Source organism: Orbicella franksi, chromosome 2 (genome assembly GCF_964199315.1).
Source record: "Orbicella franksi chromosome 2, jaOrbFran1.1, whole genome shotgun sequence".
In the NCBI taxonomy this organism is placed as follows: Eukaryota; Metazoa; Cnidaria; class Anthozoa; order Scleractinia; family Merulinidae; genus Orbicella; species Orbicella franksi.
In genome coordinates, this window is record NC_138146.1 from 2,609,971 (window position 1) to 2,630,442 (window position 20,472).

The 20,472-nt window shown below is 37.7% G+C and overlaps 2 protein-coding genes across 2 annotated transcripts; one reads left to right on the top strand and one right to left on the bottom strand.

The window, feature by feature from the left end:
* Positions 1–490: 490 nt before the first annotated feature.
* On the top strand, positions 491–13,357 carry LOC145475900 (uncharacterized). The gene is made up of 6 exons (XM_081455299.1): positions 491–2,378; positions 6,161–6,247; positions 8,262–8,737; positions 9,115–9,229; positions 9,760–9,937; positions 10,558–13,357. The coding sequence occupies exons 1-6, from the start codon at positions 776–778 to the stop codon at positions 10,955–10,957; spliced, it is 2,859 nt and encodes a 952-aa protein (XP_081311425.1). The 5' UTR covers positions 491–775; the 3' UTR covers positions 10,958–13,357.
* Positions 13,358–13,442: 85 nt separating this feature from the next.
* Positions 13,443–19,099, bottom strand: LOC145475916 (uncharacterized). The gene is made up of 2 exons (XM_081455301.1): positions 17,137–19,099; positions 13,443–16,690 (listed from the first exon to the last, which is right to left on the bottom strand). Exon 1 carries the CDS (start codon positions 18,506–18,508, stop codon positions 17,168–17,170), a length of 1,341 nt encoding a protein of 446 aa, XP_081311427.1. The 5' UTR covers positions 18,509–19,099; the 3' UTR covers positions 13,443–16,690; positions 17,137–17,167.
* Positions 19,100–20,472: the final 1,373 nt, after the last annotated feature.

The following is a 20,472-nucleotide window of genomic DNA, read 5'->3' on the forward strand; positions in this document are numbered from 1 at the left end:
ATATTATTACGATCAAAACTTTTTGCTAACCTAACTCCGTGAATTTATTGACTGCATGGATCGCCATTCACAGGAAACCATGGAGTCTCTTTTAGGAGAGAAACAAAATATGGTTTTGTCACATTTAATTTAGTGCCAATATTGACTTGTTGTAGTTGCCTTTGTTGGTCCTTAGACTTAATGTCCTTTTCCGCTATTATAATATATATTACTTGCAATAGCGACTTCAAAACACTTTCGTTTTTCGTTTGCCGAAATTTTCATTATTCTGTTTTCCTTGCTAAGTCTTTCGATTTATTTTTTTAGCAGCTTTTCTGGAAGAACATACTCTGCAGTGATATGATATTGATTACTGGTTTCACGGATTTTTTGGGGGATTTTTTTTTTTTTCTGCGCTGTTTTAAAAATGTGCATGTTGGTTCAACTCTGGATTTAACTTTGTTGTTTACGCTCGGACGTCTGGCCTGACAGGTAATTTTTCGTGGGCGGATTGCGCTAAAAAAAACACTCAAAAAAGCTTTTTTTTTAACATCTGCTAGTTCTCAGTTTTCCTTCCTCTGAGTTTGACCGCGCGGACAAAAGCTGGATACGAAAACTTTCTGTTATCAACAAAGATGGTAGCAGAAGGGAGAGAGGCTTCAATCGATTATGTAGCTTCAAATTCATAAGGTCATTCCTATCAGAGAAAGACAATTACTAAGAGTATGCCTTTACTTCTGTGCTGTTGTGCCTCTGAAAGGAGAAAACAGTTCAGCGAAGTCCAGCTTGAAGTGCTATGAATTTCGGCCCGTCTTCATCAGCCGCTAGCAACGATGGAATCAACAACTCTTTTCAAAGACTTTCTGTTACTCAAATCTCCCCAACGGACATCAGAAAGAATGTTTGGACGCTTCAGAAGGCGTTTAAAAGCGTGAATCAGACTGGTAATGTGTGCTTGAAACTTCAGCATGCTTCCAGAGGCTTCAACCATTTTGGACAAGGTGTTGCTCTTTGCGAGATTTTCAGTGATATCGGTCAGAAATTAGTTGATCGTTCAAAGATTGTACTGGCAAGAGAGTGTTTAGTGCGGCTTGAAGCTTCGGCCAAGTTTGTCAGAGAGCTAGAGGATGCTGTGGAAAACTACACCTCCTACCTAGAGAGTGAAAGAGCAATTCCAAGCGAGTTTCCATTCAAAGTGGACCGATTCCACGACATTTGCCACACGGCCAAGTTGCACTGTATGTACCGGGTAGCTATAGCAGAACTCATTTCCTCCGATCCGTGGCTTGGAAAATGTGTACCAGACATGCGGGATGATTTGAAAATCGTATCTAAAACCCTCTCTCAGCTGGCAGGGACTGCTTTGTCCCTCATTTCAACGATCCTATCTTGTGTGTTGCGCCTGGCCGAGAAATGTAAATGGGATTTGAGTCAGCAAGATTTAAGCTCTGTTTGCCAGGGAATTGAAGATTTCAATCGTCTTTTTGAGTACGCTACAAATTTTCAGAACGATGGAAGGGAATTACTAAGTTTGAGCGAGGCAAGAGATTTTTTGCAGTCGAAGTATCATTCAAGTGTATTTTCGTCCACAGCTGTTCGAAACTCAACTGGTGATGTTTATTTACTGACATTGAACAAACTTTTGAATGGCGTGGCTAGTGAACGCTGTAGAATTTTGGCCGGAAATGTTCATAAATTCGTTAGCGAACATCAAGAGGTATCACGGACGTTAGAGTACGACTTTGCCGCAAACTTCGAGTGGAAAGACTTTGGTGTGGTATGCACAGGAGGCAATATGAGATTAGAAGGCACACTGAAGAATGGGGTGCTGTCGGTTTTAAACCGAAACCATATCCCATTGTTGAAACTTGATCCCGATTCACCATTGTTATTGTATGATTCACAGGAACAGAAATTTTTCAGTAATTTAATATCACAACTTGCAACCTCAACAACACTTATTTTAGGCCGTCATGTCAGCGGAGAGAGAAAAAATGTTATCCAGCTACCACCATTACAGTCACCGACCTCAAGGTCAAGAGCAGCAGCAAGTACAGAACAGGAGGCAGCATCAGGAACTGAGGAGGGAGGGGTGTGCAGTAGTTCCTCGTCACAGCAGGAGGGCCATGGCATCCTTAGACACACCCCAGGGCATGGGTCTCCAAGGCTCAGTAAGCGTGTTCAGTGGCATGCACCCCTAGATTCGGAAACCACCAAGCTGTTACACTTTCAATACAGCAGTGTGCTTTGGAGCAGTTTTGGTGAAGAACTATTGAACGTGATGTCGCAAAATCCAGTTTCTTTCAGCTCAGGAGATGCTTTCATTGGCCCATTGTTTCTGTGGCCTGATTTCCTTCTGATAGTTGTTATGCGCATGATGGAGTCTTTGCGTTTGTCTGGTGAGTACATATGCAGTTGTACATTTTGCTGAAGTACTTAAGTCACAGACTGCCATCGTTACGGCTTGTTTTGGTACATATTTTACCACACAATGTCTGATAGAGTATAGTGTCTTCCATCTATGTAGCATATCTCCCTAATGAAAACTACTGAAACTCTGTATGCCTGAGGCCAAATACTCTTCAGAAGCTTTTTTCTACAAACAGAAACAATATTCTCACAATTTGTGCAAAATAGGTCGGAGTGTTGTAAATAACAAATAAAAATATGTTTCTAAGCTTGGGTCACAAAATATAAAGAGATAAAAATATATAATTTTTTGAAATTTTAGGAGATATTAATAAAAGTATTTTTATGATATCACTTTTCTGCAGACCTCTAGAAAAACAGAATTCTTTCATTTCTAGAAAATGCATTTTCTGTTTGGTTTATAGGTACACTTCCTTTCAATTGGTTTTCTTCAGCAGTGGTAGATATCATTTATCTGTACGAAAACTTGTTCACTTTCATTTTATGCTTTTGTCATTCGAGGATATTTTTGGCATTGTAAATAGCCAACTCAAATACTGTGCTGTTCTGTGCTAAATTTATCACCCCTTTCATTCATTGTGAATTAACATTCACTCAAGGCTACCTTTCTTTTCAGAGAAACTAACCTTGAAGTGCCATTGAGGCCCCCATTATCTTAATTTATTATTATTTTATATGTATTTTGCATAAATTGTGATTTCTGCAGCTTGTCCTTTCATATTTTTTCATGACAACCCAAAACGGCTTTGATACCCAGAAAGTTGTGTCATAAAATGAATTTCCTCCTCTTTTCTGTTTAAACTCATTCGAGGACATGCCTCATGCAGTAATAATTGTCTTTTCACTATCTATGAAAAAAATATTGACTGATATTTCTGAGGTTCAAAGTTTGTTCCTATTTTTCTTTTTGATATGATGGTAATTATGCAGTCCCTTAAATGTACCAGTTTTGCGTGTAAATTCCAGATTTAAATAGGACATTTTAAATGTAAAGTTAAACTCGCATATTCTAATTCATCACTCTTCCCTAATTGGATGTAGTTTGCCTAGAGCCAGGTGTATTGAAGGGAAACTAATTTCAAAGTCTCTGATATCTGATCATGGAGAAATGTGCATTGTGTAAAATGTGAATGAATTACTGTAGAAGCTCAGTCAAACAGTATTTATGTCTTTATGTATATTGAACACTGATCTTTTTAAATTTTGTTGCAATATCGTCGGTGAAAAATTTGATGATTCATTGTGAATGAGACATGTCTTTTTTACCTGCTCGTGTGATTGATCTGAAGTCAAGACTAGTCATAAAATTAGATTGTTTATGCTAGGAAAGAAATGATTGTATAACATGCCAATGTTTCATGACAAATGTGTGCTGTAAGTTGTTTCAACTCCCACATGATCTGTGAGATTTCATTCAAAATTGGTGTAACATAAAATTATATATTTTCAAACTGTGACGTTTTGGTGGTTCTTTTTCTTTTGTCTAAAAACATAATTATGTTCATTTTAATTACACATTCAAAAACTAAAATCAGCAAGCCCAAAACTAAACAGCTGAATTCACAGTCTGTAACTAAATAACACAAAATATTAGACTTGAAGTTAAAAAAAAAAAAAAACTGTTTCAGGCTTTCTAGAATTTATCCAGGCTAATAAACTTATCACAAGTAGGAATTGTGAAATACTGTTTATGATATTTTGTATAGATTTTGTTCTTGCATGTGTTTGGCTGCTATGTATGGTTATTAATATCATTATACATGCTACCACTGCAGAGAAAACTACCTTAGCCTGTGATCAGGTGTACTTTTTATATATTTTTTGGCAAACAGGGGAAGAAGAAAAAAGAACACCTGATACATTTACTTCATGAGTCATCTGCCGCCCCTTCGATTCTTACCTGTCAACAACGATGTTATTTTGTGTCATGCCATAAATGTGAGCCAATTAGATTTTACTAGGCTGACAATTCGCTGTATGCAAGTATATCCATCTCTGTGGCCAGTGCCAGGCTTCGTGTTTGAAATTGCACCGGAAGTCAAATATCCAATCGCGTAACCAATCAGAAAGGCAGGCTTAAAGACTCTTTTGTTTTATGACCAATCAGAAAAAAGGCCAGATTCTGGACTACACGCAGGCAACTCGTGAAGTAATTGTATCAAGCGTTCTTTTTTTCTCCTTCTCCCTGCTGTTAAATAAAGAAAACCTGATCTAGGTTAAAATTATGGTACCTTGATTTGGTTAACAACTGCAGGGTTCAAAAATAGTGCTATCCAGAACAAGTAGATTTTTCCTCTGCTTGGGCAAGTAGCTTTTCATTCTTCCTTGCCCGATGGGCAAGGGATCAGGCAAGTTGTCTGTTAAGATATCATTAAAAGAACCAACTACGACTTGCCCAGGGCGAACAAAATTTGAGAGCTACTTGTCCCAAGGGCAAGATGGAATTCATGTATTTTTAAGCCCCGAACTGTAGGATTCAATTTTGTGTACATATTAACTCTTAACTGGTATCTAGACCAAATTTTAAATTAGCCTGGGTATATTTTTGCTGTACGGGAACAGGGAGCTGGAGTGGGGACGCACATGTACATAAAGTGAGTCTGATAATAACTCTTTCTATGCAGTTCATTTTTTATCCCTACATTAGTTGGGTTAATTTATTTTCTAAACAATCTTTAGCTGCAGAAGGCAAATGAATGAGAGTTGAAAAGTGACCATTCTACAATTCTGGACAGTACATGCAACTGATTCCTATCTATAGCAATCATCACCATGTGCTTTCTTTTCAAAGACGTTTATCGCATCATGATCGGAACCTTCATACAGTCACATATTAATCTTCATCATTTTCTGATCAAGAAATGTACTTTATCACCAGATTCTTCCCAGATTCTTTCTGGGTTGTTGTTTACTGTTCATCTACATAATTATTATTACGCACTCAGTCGAAATATAAAAAAGTACAAATTTAGATTTTTACAAAATTTAGCTGGGAGAAGCAGGTGCCATCCAAGACGGCAGATGGTGTATGAAAGGAAATGAAAAAAAAAAATGTTCTCACGTACACGCCACCAAATTTATTCAGTCTCTAGTAGGCTCTTAGAAGATTGATTGTTTTCTTGATGTGTGTTAGTGTTCACATGGTAACTGTAACTTAAGATGCAGTGAGTACCTGTGCATCATTCAAGCATATGAGTAATCTGATATCTACAGGATCATGTCCTATGTCCTTCTAGCAGTTAAAGGGTTAAAATGTGTCAACAATCTCCTATTTCTGAAAGATCTGAGAGCTTTCACAAAGAATTCTTTCAGAATATCATATTTCCGAGCAGCATATAAACTACCGAAAGACCAGTTTCTGTCCGAGTTAAATTAACTTTGAAATTTATTTGACTGACTAATAAAATCTGCTAATTGCTAACAACTAACCTAGCAAGAGAGAACAAAATAGCGTCACATATTCAATGTGTGGGATTTTTGAAAATAAAATTTCTTGCTGCTCATACCTCAAATGGCAGGTGGCCAAAGCTATAAATTAATTTTAGTACATGTACTTCTCAAATCGATTTCTTCTTTCCCCTTTAATATGATACCTTTTGCTGGACAAACTCTTTACGATTTAATCTTTGTGTGGCTGCCAAGAGACTTGGAATAAGTTTTGTCTTTGCTAAGTGAATAGTGTAAAGGGTCGCAAGGCCAACAAAGTAGACTAGACAAAGGAAGATTTTTAAAATGTACTTAATGTTTGTAGGCTGTTTGCCACCAGCTGGTGCCAGTTCCCTTCAAGCTGTCAGCTGTTACCTCCATTGTATGGCTTCTGCATCAAGCTGGGATTCAGGTGAGACATTTCTGCTTACAATGCCTGTGTGTGGAGTCTTCCTTTCTCCTGTCAAAACATTTTGCTGCAAAAGCAGGGAAGGCTGTTTGCCTAAAAGCATTGAAAAATGAATGATTTCATTTTTTTCTTTTAAGAAAATCTCCTAGTTTCCCTGATTACTTCAGTGAAAAAATTCTCTCAATTGATAAAATCCCTGTGTTTTTACAGGCACTTGAACATGTAAATTCTATGTTCACGACTGCACAAAGTGGGATCTGGGTCAGGCTACTAGTGACGTCACTTCGGGAACCAGGCTAAAACACTCAAGAGACTTTTGATTGAACTTCGAGGGTTGTCAAAACATTTTTGGGTTGCTTGTGATTCATATTTTAACACAACTGGACAAGCTTTTTAAGTGAAAGAACTGTATCATGTAGCATTACAATTCAAAGTCTAGCTACGATTTGGATGGCTGCGATGTATATATTTTTTTCCATTCGAAGTGCGGGTTGCCAGTGGAGATTGTGGTGTTGTAATTTAGGCCAGGATCGACAATTTGCCAGTCCATTTGGGTTATAAAGGTACAAATAATGGCTGAAGAGTCAATGGTTGAAGAGTTAACTTACAGCTCTCAAAGAGTTATTGTGATGTCAATGAACACGAAGAGTTGGTAAATTTGACTTAATGGAACATGCAGATTTCGGAGTGTCAAAACACTTTTAGATTCAAACATTAATTTCCCCCGAAATACAAGTTAAAATGCGATGCAGTTGGAGTCCACTTCTGCTTACTCCTCCAGATCAATGATTGAAAATAGTTTTAAAATAATTAAGAGATAAGCAGAGATGTCGGCAAACAATATCCAAACGTGAGGTAACAGAAGAATACACAGGCCATGAAAATCTCTAGGTTGTTACAGTAGCGGCAAACCCGAGATGGAGGAAATCCTCGATGGCTCCCCGGCTTTAGCTTCACACAGATCAGCCCACTTCTTTGGTCTTTTTCTTGTTTCTGGTTGAGTTTCATCAAGATAGAGATATTGAATGAAGAGGAATACTCTACCCTACGCATCCTGTATTGCTACAGCCTCCAACAACACATCTAGCTCTCATTCTGCAATGATTTTGACACACTATTGCATGTTCACATATATTCTTCTCAGAAACAAAATAATGTAAGTTATTCCTGAAATGACATCAGAAGCCAACTCGTCCTATTCTCCGCTATTCCTCAGTCGTGAACATGGAAAAGGGCAATTTTACAAACTTTGAAAAATCATACAATTGAAAATTAACGAAAACAGCTGCAAAGATAATTTTTCGCAGTGGTGATCAGGAGAAAAAGGAAATCTTTTGACTGAAATCTTTTGACTGCGAGCTTTTACCGATCTTTGGTATTGTCATGGAATGTAAAGAATACTTGTGTACTGTATATTAAACTGTGAATGACATAAAAAAATGGTGTAGGTGACACAAATAATCAGAAATTACATATAATAAGGACAATAAGTTGTGCAAATGTTGTGACGGTAACGAACAATTTTAATAATATAGAAATCACTAAGATCTAAGCAGTCTGATGAGTTAATAAAAGGTCTCTGAGTTCAACATGTTCTTCTTGGGAAGACTGCTTAGATCTTTTGCTCTCACTGCTACTCATTAGGGATTTCTTTGTTATTGTGTGTTACCATTGGCACATTTGGACAACTCATTGTCTTCATTATATGTTCTAATTATTTGTGTCACCTACACTGCTTTTTATATCAAGGACAGTGGAATGGTTTCTTTACATTCCTTGACAATGCTGTAGATTGGCAAAAGCTTGTAATAAAAAGAAATACAGTATCTCAAGGCCTCAATCGTATTGTCTATTTAATCATCCAAAATGCTATTGAAGGACAACTTCAAAGCTATCGCTTAATGATAATAATGTTTTTCAGACTCTGGTTGTAGGTGGGAGGGTGAAGTAGAGCGTGCAATCCATTTTTTAATCTGATCCTTCAAATTGACCATGGCTCTTTCTTTTTCTCCACCAGCTTTTTGCAATGTTCTTGGAACATCACTGAATGACAGATGCCGCATGGACAGTGACCTTACAGTAGGAGTCCCAGGCACACGGACAATACAGCAGTTGATCAGTTTGTTTGACCCCCTAGACAGCATCTTTGAAATGGCAGGTTATTGGAAACGATCATCCAATCAGCCGGAACTTCATTCCAACAGAGTTCCTAAAACACTAACATTATCACTTTTGCCAAGTCTTTGCCGTCTTCATGCACTACTGTCTTTCAGTCTAAACTGGTTTGACACAAAGATGCATCAGTTTTTAGCATCCTGGTCCTTAGAGCAGTTCTTGTTACTCATGCAGTGGGACTTGCCTATTTTTCTGGAATCAGTCAAGAAGGCATTACTCCTTGTCCAAACGTTGTGTGTTGTTCAAGATGACAGTAACAGTTGGAACTCTCTTTCAGTGCACTATGGTCGTTTACAGGAACAAAGAAACAGCTTTGAGGTTGGTAGCCAAAGAACGTTCCCTGACTTTACGTACACTTTACGCTTTACTCATAATTTATTATTGTGTGCTTACTAAGTGAACATTCAAATGATTTTGAATAGTCTGGATGTTGTAATAACCTGTTGACAACTTCGTTAGTGACTACATGTCATGACAACTACGTGTGGAAGTTTCTCATTTGTAGCCAAAACTACTACAAGCGAACTTTTGCATCTTGACAAAATGGACCGCGTGGGACGGTTTGCTGGAAGCTGAAACACAAACTCTAAAACCAATTTCAGAGGCACTGCCATTTCCCAATAGTTAGCAGTTTCAACTCTAGATCAGCAGTTTGCCATGTCTTAAGAAACTGATGATACTCTTTCTTTCATTAGGGAATGCTGAAGAAGTCATGGGTTCTTCTGTCAAAAGATTTGACAAAAATGTCAACAGAGTTCTTTCAGGAGGCTATGCCAGTTGGAAAGAGTTGGAAAAAGAGTCGCCATTCAGGTACAATGAAATTTGTATTACTAAAATATAATTAACACTGCTGTGCAGCTGGATGCCTTTTAGCACTATGGCAACCATCAACCTGGGAGAACCAAATTTTACTCACACTAAAGACAAAAGCTCAGCCTTTTTTTAACTCTTGTCCTGCATCTTACATATGGGTTATTGACCATTTGTAAGGTCAAGATGGCCAAGTTCTTTTTTTGTGTTTATGGAGTCAAAGACCATAAACACCTAATGAGGCCAATAAATTCCAGCCATCTTGACTGAACAAGCCTGATCAGTAAAGGATTTATTATAATGGCATAGAGAACAATTTTATTTTCAGAACATAATGTGTCATCCCAAGAAGACAAACTAGAGCCATCTTGCCCGCTCGGATAGCCAATCACAGCACAGGATTTGGTTCATCTTGCCCCCTCATGGAGCTAGCCATTCATTTTCTTTTAGTGTCTTATTTTTGCTCCAGACATGGTTCAAGGGAATTTTCAGCCATCAGTCTCTTAATGTGTACTTGCTTATTGTTACAGGAGTACCTCACCAACGTAACTCTTATGCAGAACATGCAGTGTTTCAGATTTTGGAACCAGTAGTGGACAGCTCACAAGGATTACCGGAAGAAAATCGACTGAATGTGCTGACGCTTGTCATAGATACTATGATGGAGGCATGGAGTGACTGGATTCTTAAGCAAGAAATTGTTTTTAGGTAAAAGTGCAGTCTAGCTGAAACCTTCCCTCAGTGGACTCCTGAACTAAAACACTGTTCTTCCCTTATTAAGCACTTCACCTAAGCAGAAACCTTAACTAAGACACCTCCAGTATGCATGCACATCTCCTAAGTGGCCACCTCCTATGGGCAGACACCTCCCCTTAGTGGACACCTCCTGTAAGTAGACACCTCTCCCACTTTAAGGAAACACCTTTCCTAAGTGAAACTCCTCCAAATGGACACCTTCAAGTAGGTCAGCACCTCCTGTTAGAAAATGGACACCTCCACTAAGTAGAATCCTCCTGTTAACAGAAATCTCTACAAAGAGGATACTTTCTATAAGCAGATACCTCTGATCTCTTAAATGAGCACCTCCTACATGTTTTAGCAGACTTCTTCCTTAAGTAGACATCTCCTGTAAGGAAACATTTCAGCTAGGTTGGAAATTCGTATTTTCAGACAATTCATCTAAGTGGGCATTTCCATTTTTGGGTTCTGCAATTATTCATTCAATTACCACGCAGTCAGTGTTTCATTAAACATTACCCTTGTCAATGGTCTTTGTTAATGTGACAGCATATTCAGGAAGTAACCGTAATTTTTTTGTTATTCCACAGTTTTTATGGTGCCCAGCAGCTTAGTTTAGACTTTGGTTACATCAAAGTTTGGCTTGCCTCTGAATCAAATAATCTCTCTCCTGAGATCCAATCACACCTCTTGAACTTGGATGTGTTTCGGCACCTTGACGGTGCTGTTCGTCTGCTGATGTTGCAACCAAGAAAAAAGAAGCAGACTCCAGAAGATTATGATGAAGAGCTGGAATCAAATGTCAGCACAATGAGCAGCAGCTCTGTATTGTCGTCATTATCAGGCGTGGATATTGACGGATATGACATTGATGTTTTGAATGACAAGACAATTCCCAACAGGCAAAAGTGGCTGGATCTACGTCTGCGAGGAGGGAAATCAAAGAGAGGCTTATTGCCGTTCTGCTTGAAAGTGCAAGAAATGAAGTGATCCTCTAGGGATATTTAATGTGAACCAATGATTAATTTAGTCCGCGTCTGCAAATCAATTTATAAATTTTAACATGATAATTACTAGTTGTAATGCGTAAGGCACTGAGTTTAACTACGATTTTTAGGCAGTTTCTTGTGGGAGACGAGTCACGTGGACAAAATTTTTCCAACATGAAATATGCGCAGGTTTTTACTGTTCTCCGCTCAGCTCATACATAGCTGTGGTCAGCAAATTGTTTTGCGAAGAATCCGTCTTTTGTTGTACAGGGTATTTTGAAGTTTCCTTGTGAAGTGGATTTATTTATTCTGAAGACTGGAAGTTTTTCTCTTAACTTATTTTACATGCACTTACTGCTTTGGAGTTGAGGCCGTTATAAAATTGTTTTACATGCTAGTAATATATTTCTTGTTGGTATTTAACTTATTTGTTGTATATAAATCATCACCATGATATGAAGTTTATTAAGCAATCATTTGATTGCATTAATTATGGACAGCAAAAAAGGCCAAAAATTAGGCATCATTAAATAAAATGGAATTTATTAATTATTTCTTACCCAGAGAGAGGTGAACTGGATAGTATTATTGTGATAGTCAATTGATAAATTATGTTTGTAGCTAAGAGCTATCACTATAGGACACCAGTGTTAGAGGCTAAGAGAGCTGTGACATTCCTTTCAATTAGTGCTGATAGCTTACTACAAGCACCAGCTACTTCCAAAGTGATGTTATGTACTTTCTTGGGAACTACGAATTGAAGCAATAGTCAGAGGAAATTTGAAGATTCCATCAAAACTACCATAAAATTCAGAATTTCCAATAGGAACACTGACAACTCATTGAGGATTATGGTAGCTGCATCAGCTGTTGCCTTAGCCTGCATATCAGCAGTATTATTAGCCTGCGAGCAGGCTCTCGTACATTGTGGCAGGAGCAAAGTCAATGAGCAAAATGTGAGAGAGATGAACTCTTGCTTTGTTCACCGATGGCATTGCTTGTGCCACCAACGATGAGAGGCTGGGAGCAGACTACAGTTACTGTATTATGTGCACAGATGATGGCATAGTTTTGGTGGTGATACACTAGTTAATATATTTTTCAGTATGTCCCATACTTTAAGGAATGATACTCAAAGTGCTACATGCACAAATTTTATCAGTGTTCAAGTACAAGACTTGTCAAAATACTGTTGCCATTGTTTTAAATTTAGACCTGTTTACGTGCAGTTATTTCCTTCAATTATAATTGAGAGGCAATATCAACATTTGACAAGAAAATGCACCAATCATATTTTAAACAATGTTACCTGTGTTCACTTGTGGAGGAAAGCCACCTCCCATATTTACACAGCAATACATCTGCACAGTTCAGCAGCCTGCACTACTTGTTGTAAACTACTATACAAGGCTAGCTACAGACAATCAATAACAAAGTTTTTAAAATGTAATATTAATAATTAATAGTTCTGTAGTAATATTGTATGAGAGCTGTCAAATTACAAATTATTAAATTGAAATTACTTAACGTTTGGTTTAATGTGAGATTTTTCACCATTGATCCCTATATACTACCGACATGCACGTATGTTGGTATGGTATGCTAAGCATGAAATTACCAGTGCAAGAAGGAATTGTGGTTACCACTGACAGCTTGACGATGTACTGTCAGCAAATTTGAAAGTGCTATTCTGGTCTGCTTTGCATGACCTTTTCTACAAAATCAGTCTACCGGAGATAATAATTATCTCTATTACTACGATGATGATGATGATGATTTTTATTATCATATTTATTATTAGAGAGACTTTGAAAAAGCTTGTATGTCTGTAGTTTCACCCTCATTTCAGGCAATTTAGGTGATAATTTGGTATGTTTTAGTTTAGCTGTTTTGAGAGGGTTGTCCCAAAGTGTAATGGACAAAACAGTGGCAAGCTCCTGGATCCCTTTTCTTGCCCAGCATGTTTTGATTAGCTACGTTTTCCTGTGGGTATTGCTTTAATATTGCCATTTTAACCATTTCAGGGTTGCCGCAGATCAGGAAATGGTCAGGAGGAAAAAACTTCAATGTCTGGGAAAGTTGATATGTTGAAGAAAAGTCAGGAAAAATCAATATTGTAACACTAAAGGCTGGAAGAAACTCAGGTCATTGTGATCTCAGCGATGTTTTCTTTCTTTTTTATGAAGCCAAATTTGTTGAAAACTTATCAGTCTTAGTGAACAGGTGGAAAGAGCAGCTGTAGAGAGTATGGTGAAAGCCTACTTATCTGACAACCCTGACTTTGTTGAATCTGTCACACAAAACCTTCACATTTCATCACTCTATGAGAAGAAAAATCCTGCTACAGCTACCAATAGTTATCGGAAGTAGCTCTGGTCATCATTTTCTTTGGATGAACGTTATTTTTCTAAAACAGAATATGTATTGTGAGAAATGGCAGGTTATGATTGTGTACACTTTCATATGAACACTCCATAATGTTATTCAGGATGTTTTTAAATTTTATTTCTGGATAAAAAAACCACTACAATTAAATAATTTCTCTGGTTAACAATGAATGTATGCAGAGCCAGCTACTATTACAAACCCCGCATCAAAGGAAGGCCACAACATAGTATTGATCAATAAAAAAAGGGAACTTCATTTGTCTTGTGACTGAATCAAGTTTAATTTAATCTCAATCTTTCCCTTGATCTCTTTGGTCACTGTAGCAATAAACCATGCCTTGCCAAGAAGCAAAACAAATCCATATCAAAACAACGTATGCAGCACAGAGTGTGCAAGTTTTGTTCAAAACTATTAGTATTCACATTCATAAAAGAACTGTAGGAATTATTATTTTACAACGAACCTCACTTCATTGTGGCTGCTGTCATTGGTATTGCTGTTCTACAAAATCCAACTGTTACTAAGTCCTTCAATCAAGCAATGTTTTTATTAAGCTTCTTGAGTTGAGATCAGAGGTGAATACATGGCAAGAACACTTGGACTGAACTATAAATGTCAAATGCTGCATGGGTTTGCACAAAGAAAATCGTTGTTGAAAACACGTTTCATTTCTACAGTATTGTGGTCTTTCTTTTGTTTATCATTCTAAACAATGTCTAATGCACTCTAAAGCTCTGTGCACGAGTCTCCTTTCTGGCAATTAAATTAATCACACTGAATTACTTCACAATGGATAAAACTTGGTCCAAAAGCATTCACAAAACAGTCAAATACAATCTTTACAATAATTATTTCACATTAATCTCAAGTTACTGGTGATTACTTTTACAGTTACACAGTAACTAAGGGCATAATATAATATCTTACAAACAGTAAAAATCTTCTCCCTAGTCAGTTGAGCTATGATTGTTCTATGTTATTTTAGTTAATTGATTTATAACATGAACACTTTATTTTCTAATTTGAAATGGTAAAATCAACTATATGTGGTAATATTAAAAGTCTAAATATCTTTGTGGGTTATGAACATTTGTGTATACTCAAATTATCTATAAATTTTGTCTTTTTGTCAACTATTTTTTGTCTGCCAAAATGATTTTAGTTAAATAACCTTCTACTTATATACTTAAGTCATTACCAGTCCTTAAAATTTCATTACTTAATATCATCCCCTTTACAAATAAAACTAATGGTATACAAGCTTCGTGGAAAATGCGATAAGCTTGATGGTACAGCCCTTCCAACTGAGGCCAACAAAAATGTTCCCTGAACATCATGTGTTTTCTAATCCAATCATCAACAAAAATTGCTAAGAAATAAATTGGCAATCTAAAGAACATGGACCTCTTAAGTAAATAACCAGTCTTATTTCATAACAATCTGGTCAACGCTATATCCATGCAGCAACTAATTTATTAATTTTTTTGCCTCAATTTCTCGGTGATTACTCCATTCAGAATGTAAACATTCACCCTATCTTCTTTCTTTGCCTTCATGTAAGAAACTTAAATGCTGCCCCATTACTTGGTGGTCACTGTCCAAGCTACTTTATGTAACAAAATGACCGCCTGCCAAATTATATAACAACTAGTGACTCATTATGTAGAAATGTTAATAATGAATTATTGTAGCGAGCAAGTTGAAATTATGATACTGCTTCCAAAGTTTTGTGACATCACAAAAGCTCAATAATATTTAATGTTGTAGTTAAAAACCTTTGGTTTTTTTTTTTTTTTTTTTGCTCTAAACTTGATCTCAACCTCAGATACTGAATGACTGCAAACAAGCATCACAACAACAGGTATATTATCCCAAATAAGGATCGTCAACATAGGCTGGTAAAAACACTAATATAAACTACATTTAAATAGCACAATTGGCTCTGCGCAAATCTATTGAGCAGAGCACTTTTTTAAATTGATAATAGACACACAAGGTTAAAAAGCGTTGTTCTCAAAAGATGAACATGTTGTTATACCATAAATACACTGCTGAATTTAGGATGAAAAGAACATTTATACTTTCGACAAAACACACGCAGTTATTAAATGTTTACATTTTTCCGGTTAAGTAATAATTTGCTTATCTGCAGGGTGAACGAGAAGAATGTAACATGTACTTTGCAAAAAAAATAATTCACTGAGAAGTGATTGTCAATTTGTGAAATTTTAAGGAAGATGCTTTATTTCTGGGGAAAAGTTACAAGGTAAGCATGCTAAACAAAGTTTTGGAGTTTAGCTCTGTTCTAGTTGTGAACTTTGAGTCACAGAAAATCCACTGTCATATGACAATGAAAGTGACTGTTCTAAACCAAGTGAAGATCTCTTATCTGGTACAGTTCTAAACTGAATTGAATCGGGCAAAATTTCCACTACCATGCACAGCTGAATTTTGCAAGATCAACACCAAAAATTTGATAACATTTGACCCAAAGCTTCTGCATGTACACCTCCTGCCACTTGTGTTCTAATTAAAATTATGAACAACCATTTCTATCAGAACGAAACAAAAAACCAGATCACTACACCATTTCTTAGTATGTTTTGCCCAATGTCCCTCACACAATCAAAAAATTCAGGAATTTAAAGATCAAAGCTCAAATATACCTATTATTCAAATTCTAGATAAAACTGAAATTATTGCAGCATGCAAACTGGATTTAAATACCTAGCAACAACCTAGTTACCTTAAACATTTCAAAACATAGTATCTCAGATCTTTAATTTTCATATCTGTTCGAGAATTTAATTGCAAGTGAAGTGAAACACTCACTAGACTTTTTGTCAAACTCAAGTTTAAATAATCGTTACACAGTTTTGCTTTCATGAATAGCCTTTGTATAGTACATAGAGTCTTGTCAAATCAAACAATATAACCCATTCAAATGCTCTAAGGAACAATGGCTTGGGAAACCATTCAAGCACTTTTGTCTTTGTAATGGTTTTTTTCTAAGAATCGCACGACAATATAGATTGTTTTAAACACGCAATTTCGTAATATCTTTTATCCACTGACAAATATTCCTACTGCAATAAAATAAATAGCAATTGCGGTGTTCGTCCTGGACAATAAATACGCAAAACCGACAAAGCCTGATCAATGTTTGTGCGTTAAAACTGCGTATACAGAGAAACGGCCCTCTTGTGATTCGAACATTTAATCGCTCCAAAAAAGTCGGCATTCGAAGTTGCTCGAAGTAAGACACACCTTGCGTTCGGAAGGCGTGTAAAAATCGCAGGCATAATTAGAATAGTCCGTTGGAAAACTTCAGCGAGCGCTCAACATTCTGGAAAACGAAACAAACATAACACAATTGTTAATCTCTCATATAATTAAAAATCTTTTGAATTGAAGTCTACCGCGCTGAAACCAGAACAATAGAAATACCGCGAAAACATTATTGTATAAAAGCTCTGTACAAAAGAAGAAGCGATGACGTGTGAAGAACATTGGGCAAAAACATAATAAACCCATTTTGTAAGGACAATCGTTAGTGGCCGAAAATTGCAGCCCTTTTATGTAACTGTACAACATCTGCGTACACAATACTAGACACAAACACGTGCACTGAATTTCCAATAGTGGGACAAGAAAGGAAAACAATCACAAATACATACGAATCGAGTGTACTGCCGTGCTTGGAAGAGATCTTTCGAAGAATGCCTTGTTACAAACTTCTAAGAGTAAATAAATAAACAAAACTTAAAACGCGAGTTGAGTTCTATGGCCTACCGAAATTTGCAAAGCGAAGAGTAATCCTAGGTTAAATACGACATCCTTCAGCTGTTTTGACTTCAATACTTTGTGGATGATCCGTGGATGGCGCCTCAACTTGGTTTTCACCCTCGCTTCTCGTCACTGGAACAGTGAGGACCGAATTTCCTTCCATCACATGTTGATTTTCCGTGCTTTTAGGCTGGATAGCATCCGAATTCGACGCTATTAGTCCTGCGGCCGAAACAGCCGCGAAATTACTGTTGAGTGGCGCAGCTATCGGAGCGGGAATGTTTATGGTTGTTAGAGCGCTATTTTCCGTACCTTTCTCTGTAGCCATGTTGTTTGTATTTTCCGTGGCGTTAACCAGATTACTACTCGATACGATAATCGGGGCACCAGCGTACTGCGCTAACGGAATAGCATAACTGGGAGTCGCAAATGTCGTTGCCACGGTGGTTCTCACCGCTTGCACGGCAGATACAGAGGCTGCTGGTTGGATCGATGTTGGATTCGTTACTGCAGCAGTTGTAACGAACGTTGGTCGTAAAATCATACTTCCTCCAGGTATAGGAGTCGTTGGAACGTACCCGACACTGCCGATGGGGGCGTAAGTGACAGCCCCCGCGGTATTAACCGCCTGAACGGACTGTATTCCTTGAGGAAAAACCTGAGCCACTTGAGAATTTTGTGTTAAAACTGTCGCTGGAAATGTGCCGTTCTGAGCCGCGATTGTTGCCGTCCCATTCATTGCTATTGGTGTCTGCGTTTGTCCACCAGCCCACCCGGGTGTCACAGCAACTCTCGTTTGAACATACGGACGTTTCATCGGTTTTTGCTTTCTCCTCGGTCGATATTTATAATCAGGGAATTCCTCCTTGTGTCTTTTGTCTAACCTAGCCGCCTCGTCTACGTATGGTTGTTTCTCGGCGGCAGGAAGCATTCGCCAAAGTTTTCCCAACATTTTGCTTAATTCGGCGTTATGCACATGAGGGTACTGCTCGGCAAGTTTTCTCCTCGCCGATTGCGCCCAAACCATGAACGAATTCATCGGCCGCTTAACGTGATTTTCCTTTTTCGGTAGCTGAACTTCCGAATACGGACCTGGCATAATTTGCGTCTTCATTGGCAGACCAGCAAGCTTAAAAGTGGCAGCAGCATCGATTTGCGGACATTCTGCTACAACAGTGTTTTCAGTAGCTGTGTTTTCTGTTACGGTTGTCGTCGCATGGATGGTATTAGCGTCGACATAATTCGGCGCTGTCGTCGTTATTTTCCAGTTAAAGTTCTGATCACTCGTTTTGATCTGTTCAACCTTTTCTATTTTCACTTCCCCGAGCTCGGCTCCGTTTGGGATCGCGTTATTGATTCCACTCGCAACCGTGGCCATTGTTGAGTTGATCACAACTAATATCACTGGCAGAGAAATGACATTTCTTGCAATCACGTGATGGAAAGGAAACACGTGACGAAGCGGAAAACGCGCGAGTTCTACAAAATGCCGAGCTCGAATTTCGGGCGAAAATCTTCAAGCCCGGGCCTTCTTGGTGGTCCAAAGGTGAATTTTCAACACTGGAGTGGAAACAAATGATAGAAATCCAAGCCGTCTTTGAACAATGCCGAATGGAACAATATCTGTTTTCGTTTGGGCTATTCAGCGTGTGGGGCGCTTTGTTCCACCGGGAGCCAATAGAATGCCAGGAATTGAAAGAACGCCGAAAGGCGTTAGATGGCGGAAGTTCCTGACAAAGCTCTCGACCACCGACCATTGTTCTCGCAGACAAGTGAGACACATTTGATCTCAATTATGCAGTCCAGTTGTCAGGGGAAATAATTGAACAAAAGTCTATTGTAATTAAATATCCTCTGATTGGTGGATTTCGGACAAAGAACGTCATCAAAAAATATTGCTTTCATCGTTGCGTGAAAGCGAAATCCTAAATTACACCATTTTAATGCCAATATCACCAGAAGGAAAAAAAACCCTCTCATTAGTCCGTGGCTCGCTCCACGTCGCTTTCTTATGTCACAAAATTTTGTTAAAAATTTAACAAGAAAGTAAAAAAAATACAGCGTCATTTATTTGGGGGAAATTATGTTAATCACGGGCATGTTCTTGTCTACTTGGCAGATGTTTTTTAACCACGATCAAATAAGAGCAGATGACAGTTTGCTTGCTAATGAGAGAAAATTTCACCACCCCGACTCACGAAAATTGGGTAATGGCTTGTAAATTTTCCCTATACAGTGATATCGGATGTAGGTTTGGACAATTTCCATAGTTCTTGCGACGCTTGATCGAAATACGTCCGAAGTTTGTTGGAAATCTGTACTTATTTTTCTGGTTATATTTTCAATCTTCTATCTGCCTTGCGCTATGGGATGCCATCCGCTTTTGTAACACTAGACAACAGAACGCAAATTTGCAATTCGTTGTTTTTCCCGTTATAACAACAGCTGAATTTGAACTCTGGGCGTAATTTTAGATCTTTGTTATGCTGCGACTGCCGTTGTAATTAACCGGTACTCTTTCCCATGTCCGGCTATTTCCTCTTGTTTCTTTTGTTTGATTTCCTTCCTTCGGACTCATTTTTCGTGGTTTCCCCATTAAAAAACTTGTATATCATAGTAGTTTAGTTTGCTAAAGAAGTGCTGACAATTTATCAAGGCAGAAAAAAAAAACTGACATTCAGTCGCTGCGATAAAATAATACTAATTTTAATCACACATTTGTAGCAAAAAGGCGCGATTAAAATGCTGGGGTCACAATAAGACTGCACCACAATTATCAGTTCGACTGTGCCTATATGTGTTTCATTGTACACAAATAACTTGGAGTAAGTGTACATACATACTTGCCTTAGCTTGAGACAACATTTATATCCGTCAAATTAATTAAGTAATATTCAAATGCAGGTTTTAAATGCAATTTGATATCAGAACTGAATCGTGGACGAATTTATATAGTGTCTTTATATCGCTCGTCTCTTTTGTTCAACCTATTGAATGTAATAAATCTTCAAGCGACACCCAAATACTAGAGAACGTGAATTTGTCGATTTACGCTCACTTTGAGGAGTTAGAAGCGACGTAGAAATTAATTAACACATACTAATAATTCGAAAACTATTCAACCACACTATTAAATCGACACATCGAAATTTATAGCTAACCCAGTGCAAGCACCTTACCAAAATTTATAATCAAAAGCGAACCTGAAACGTAAATTTTCCCGATAGTCCACAGAAGGCCAAAATAAACCATGTTTTTATTTGCTGATCATTATAATAGCTAGCTTCCTGCAGCTTCTCTATCTCCAACAAAACATCACCAGCTTGCTACAGCGTTGTCAGT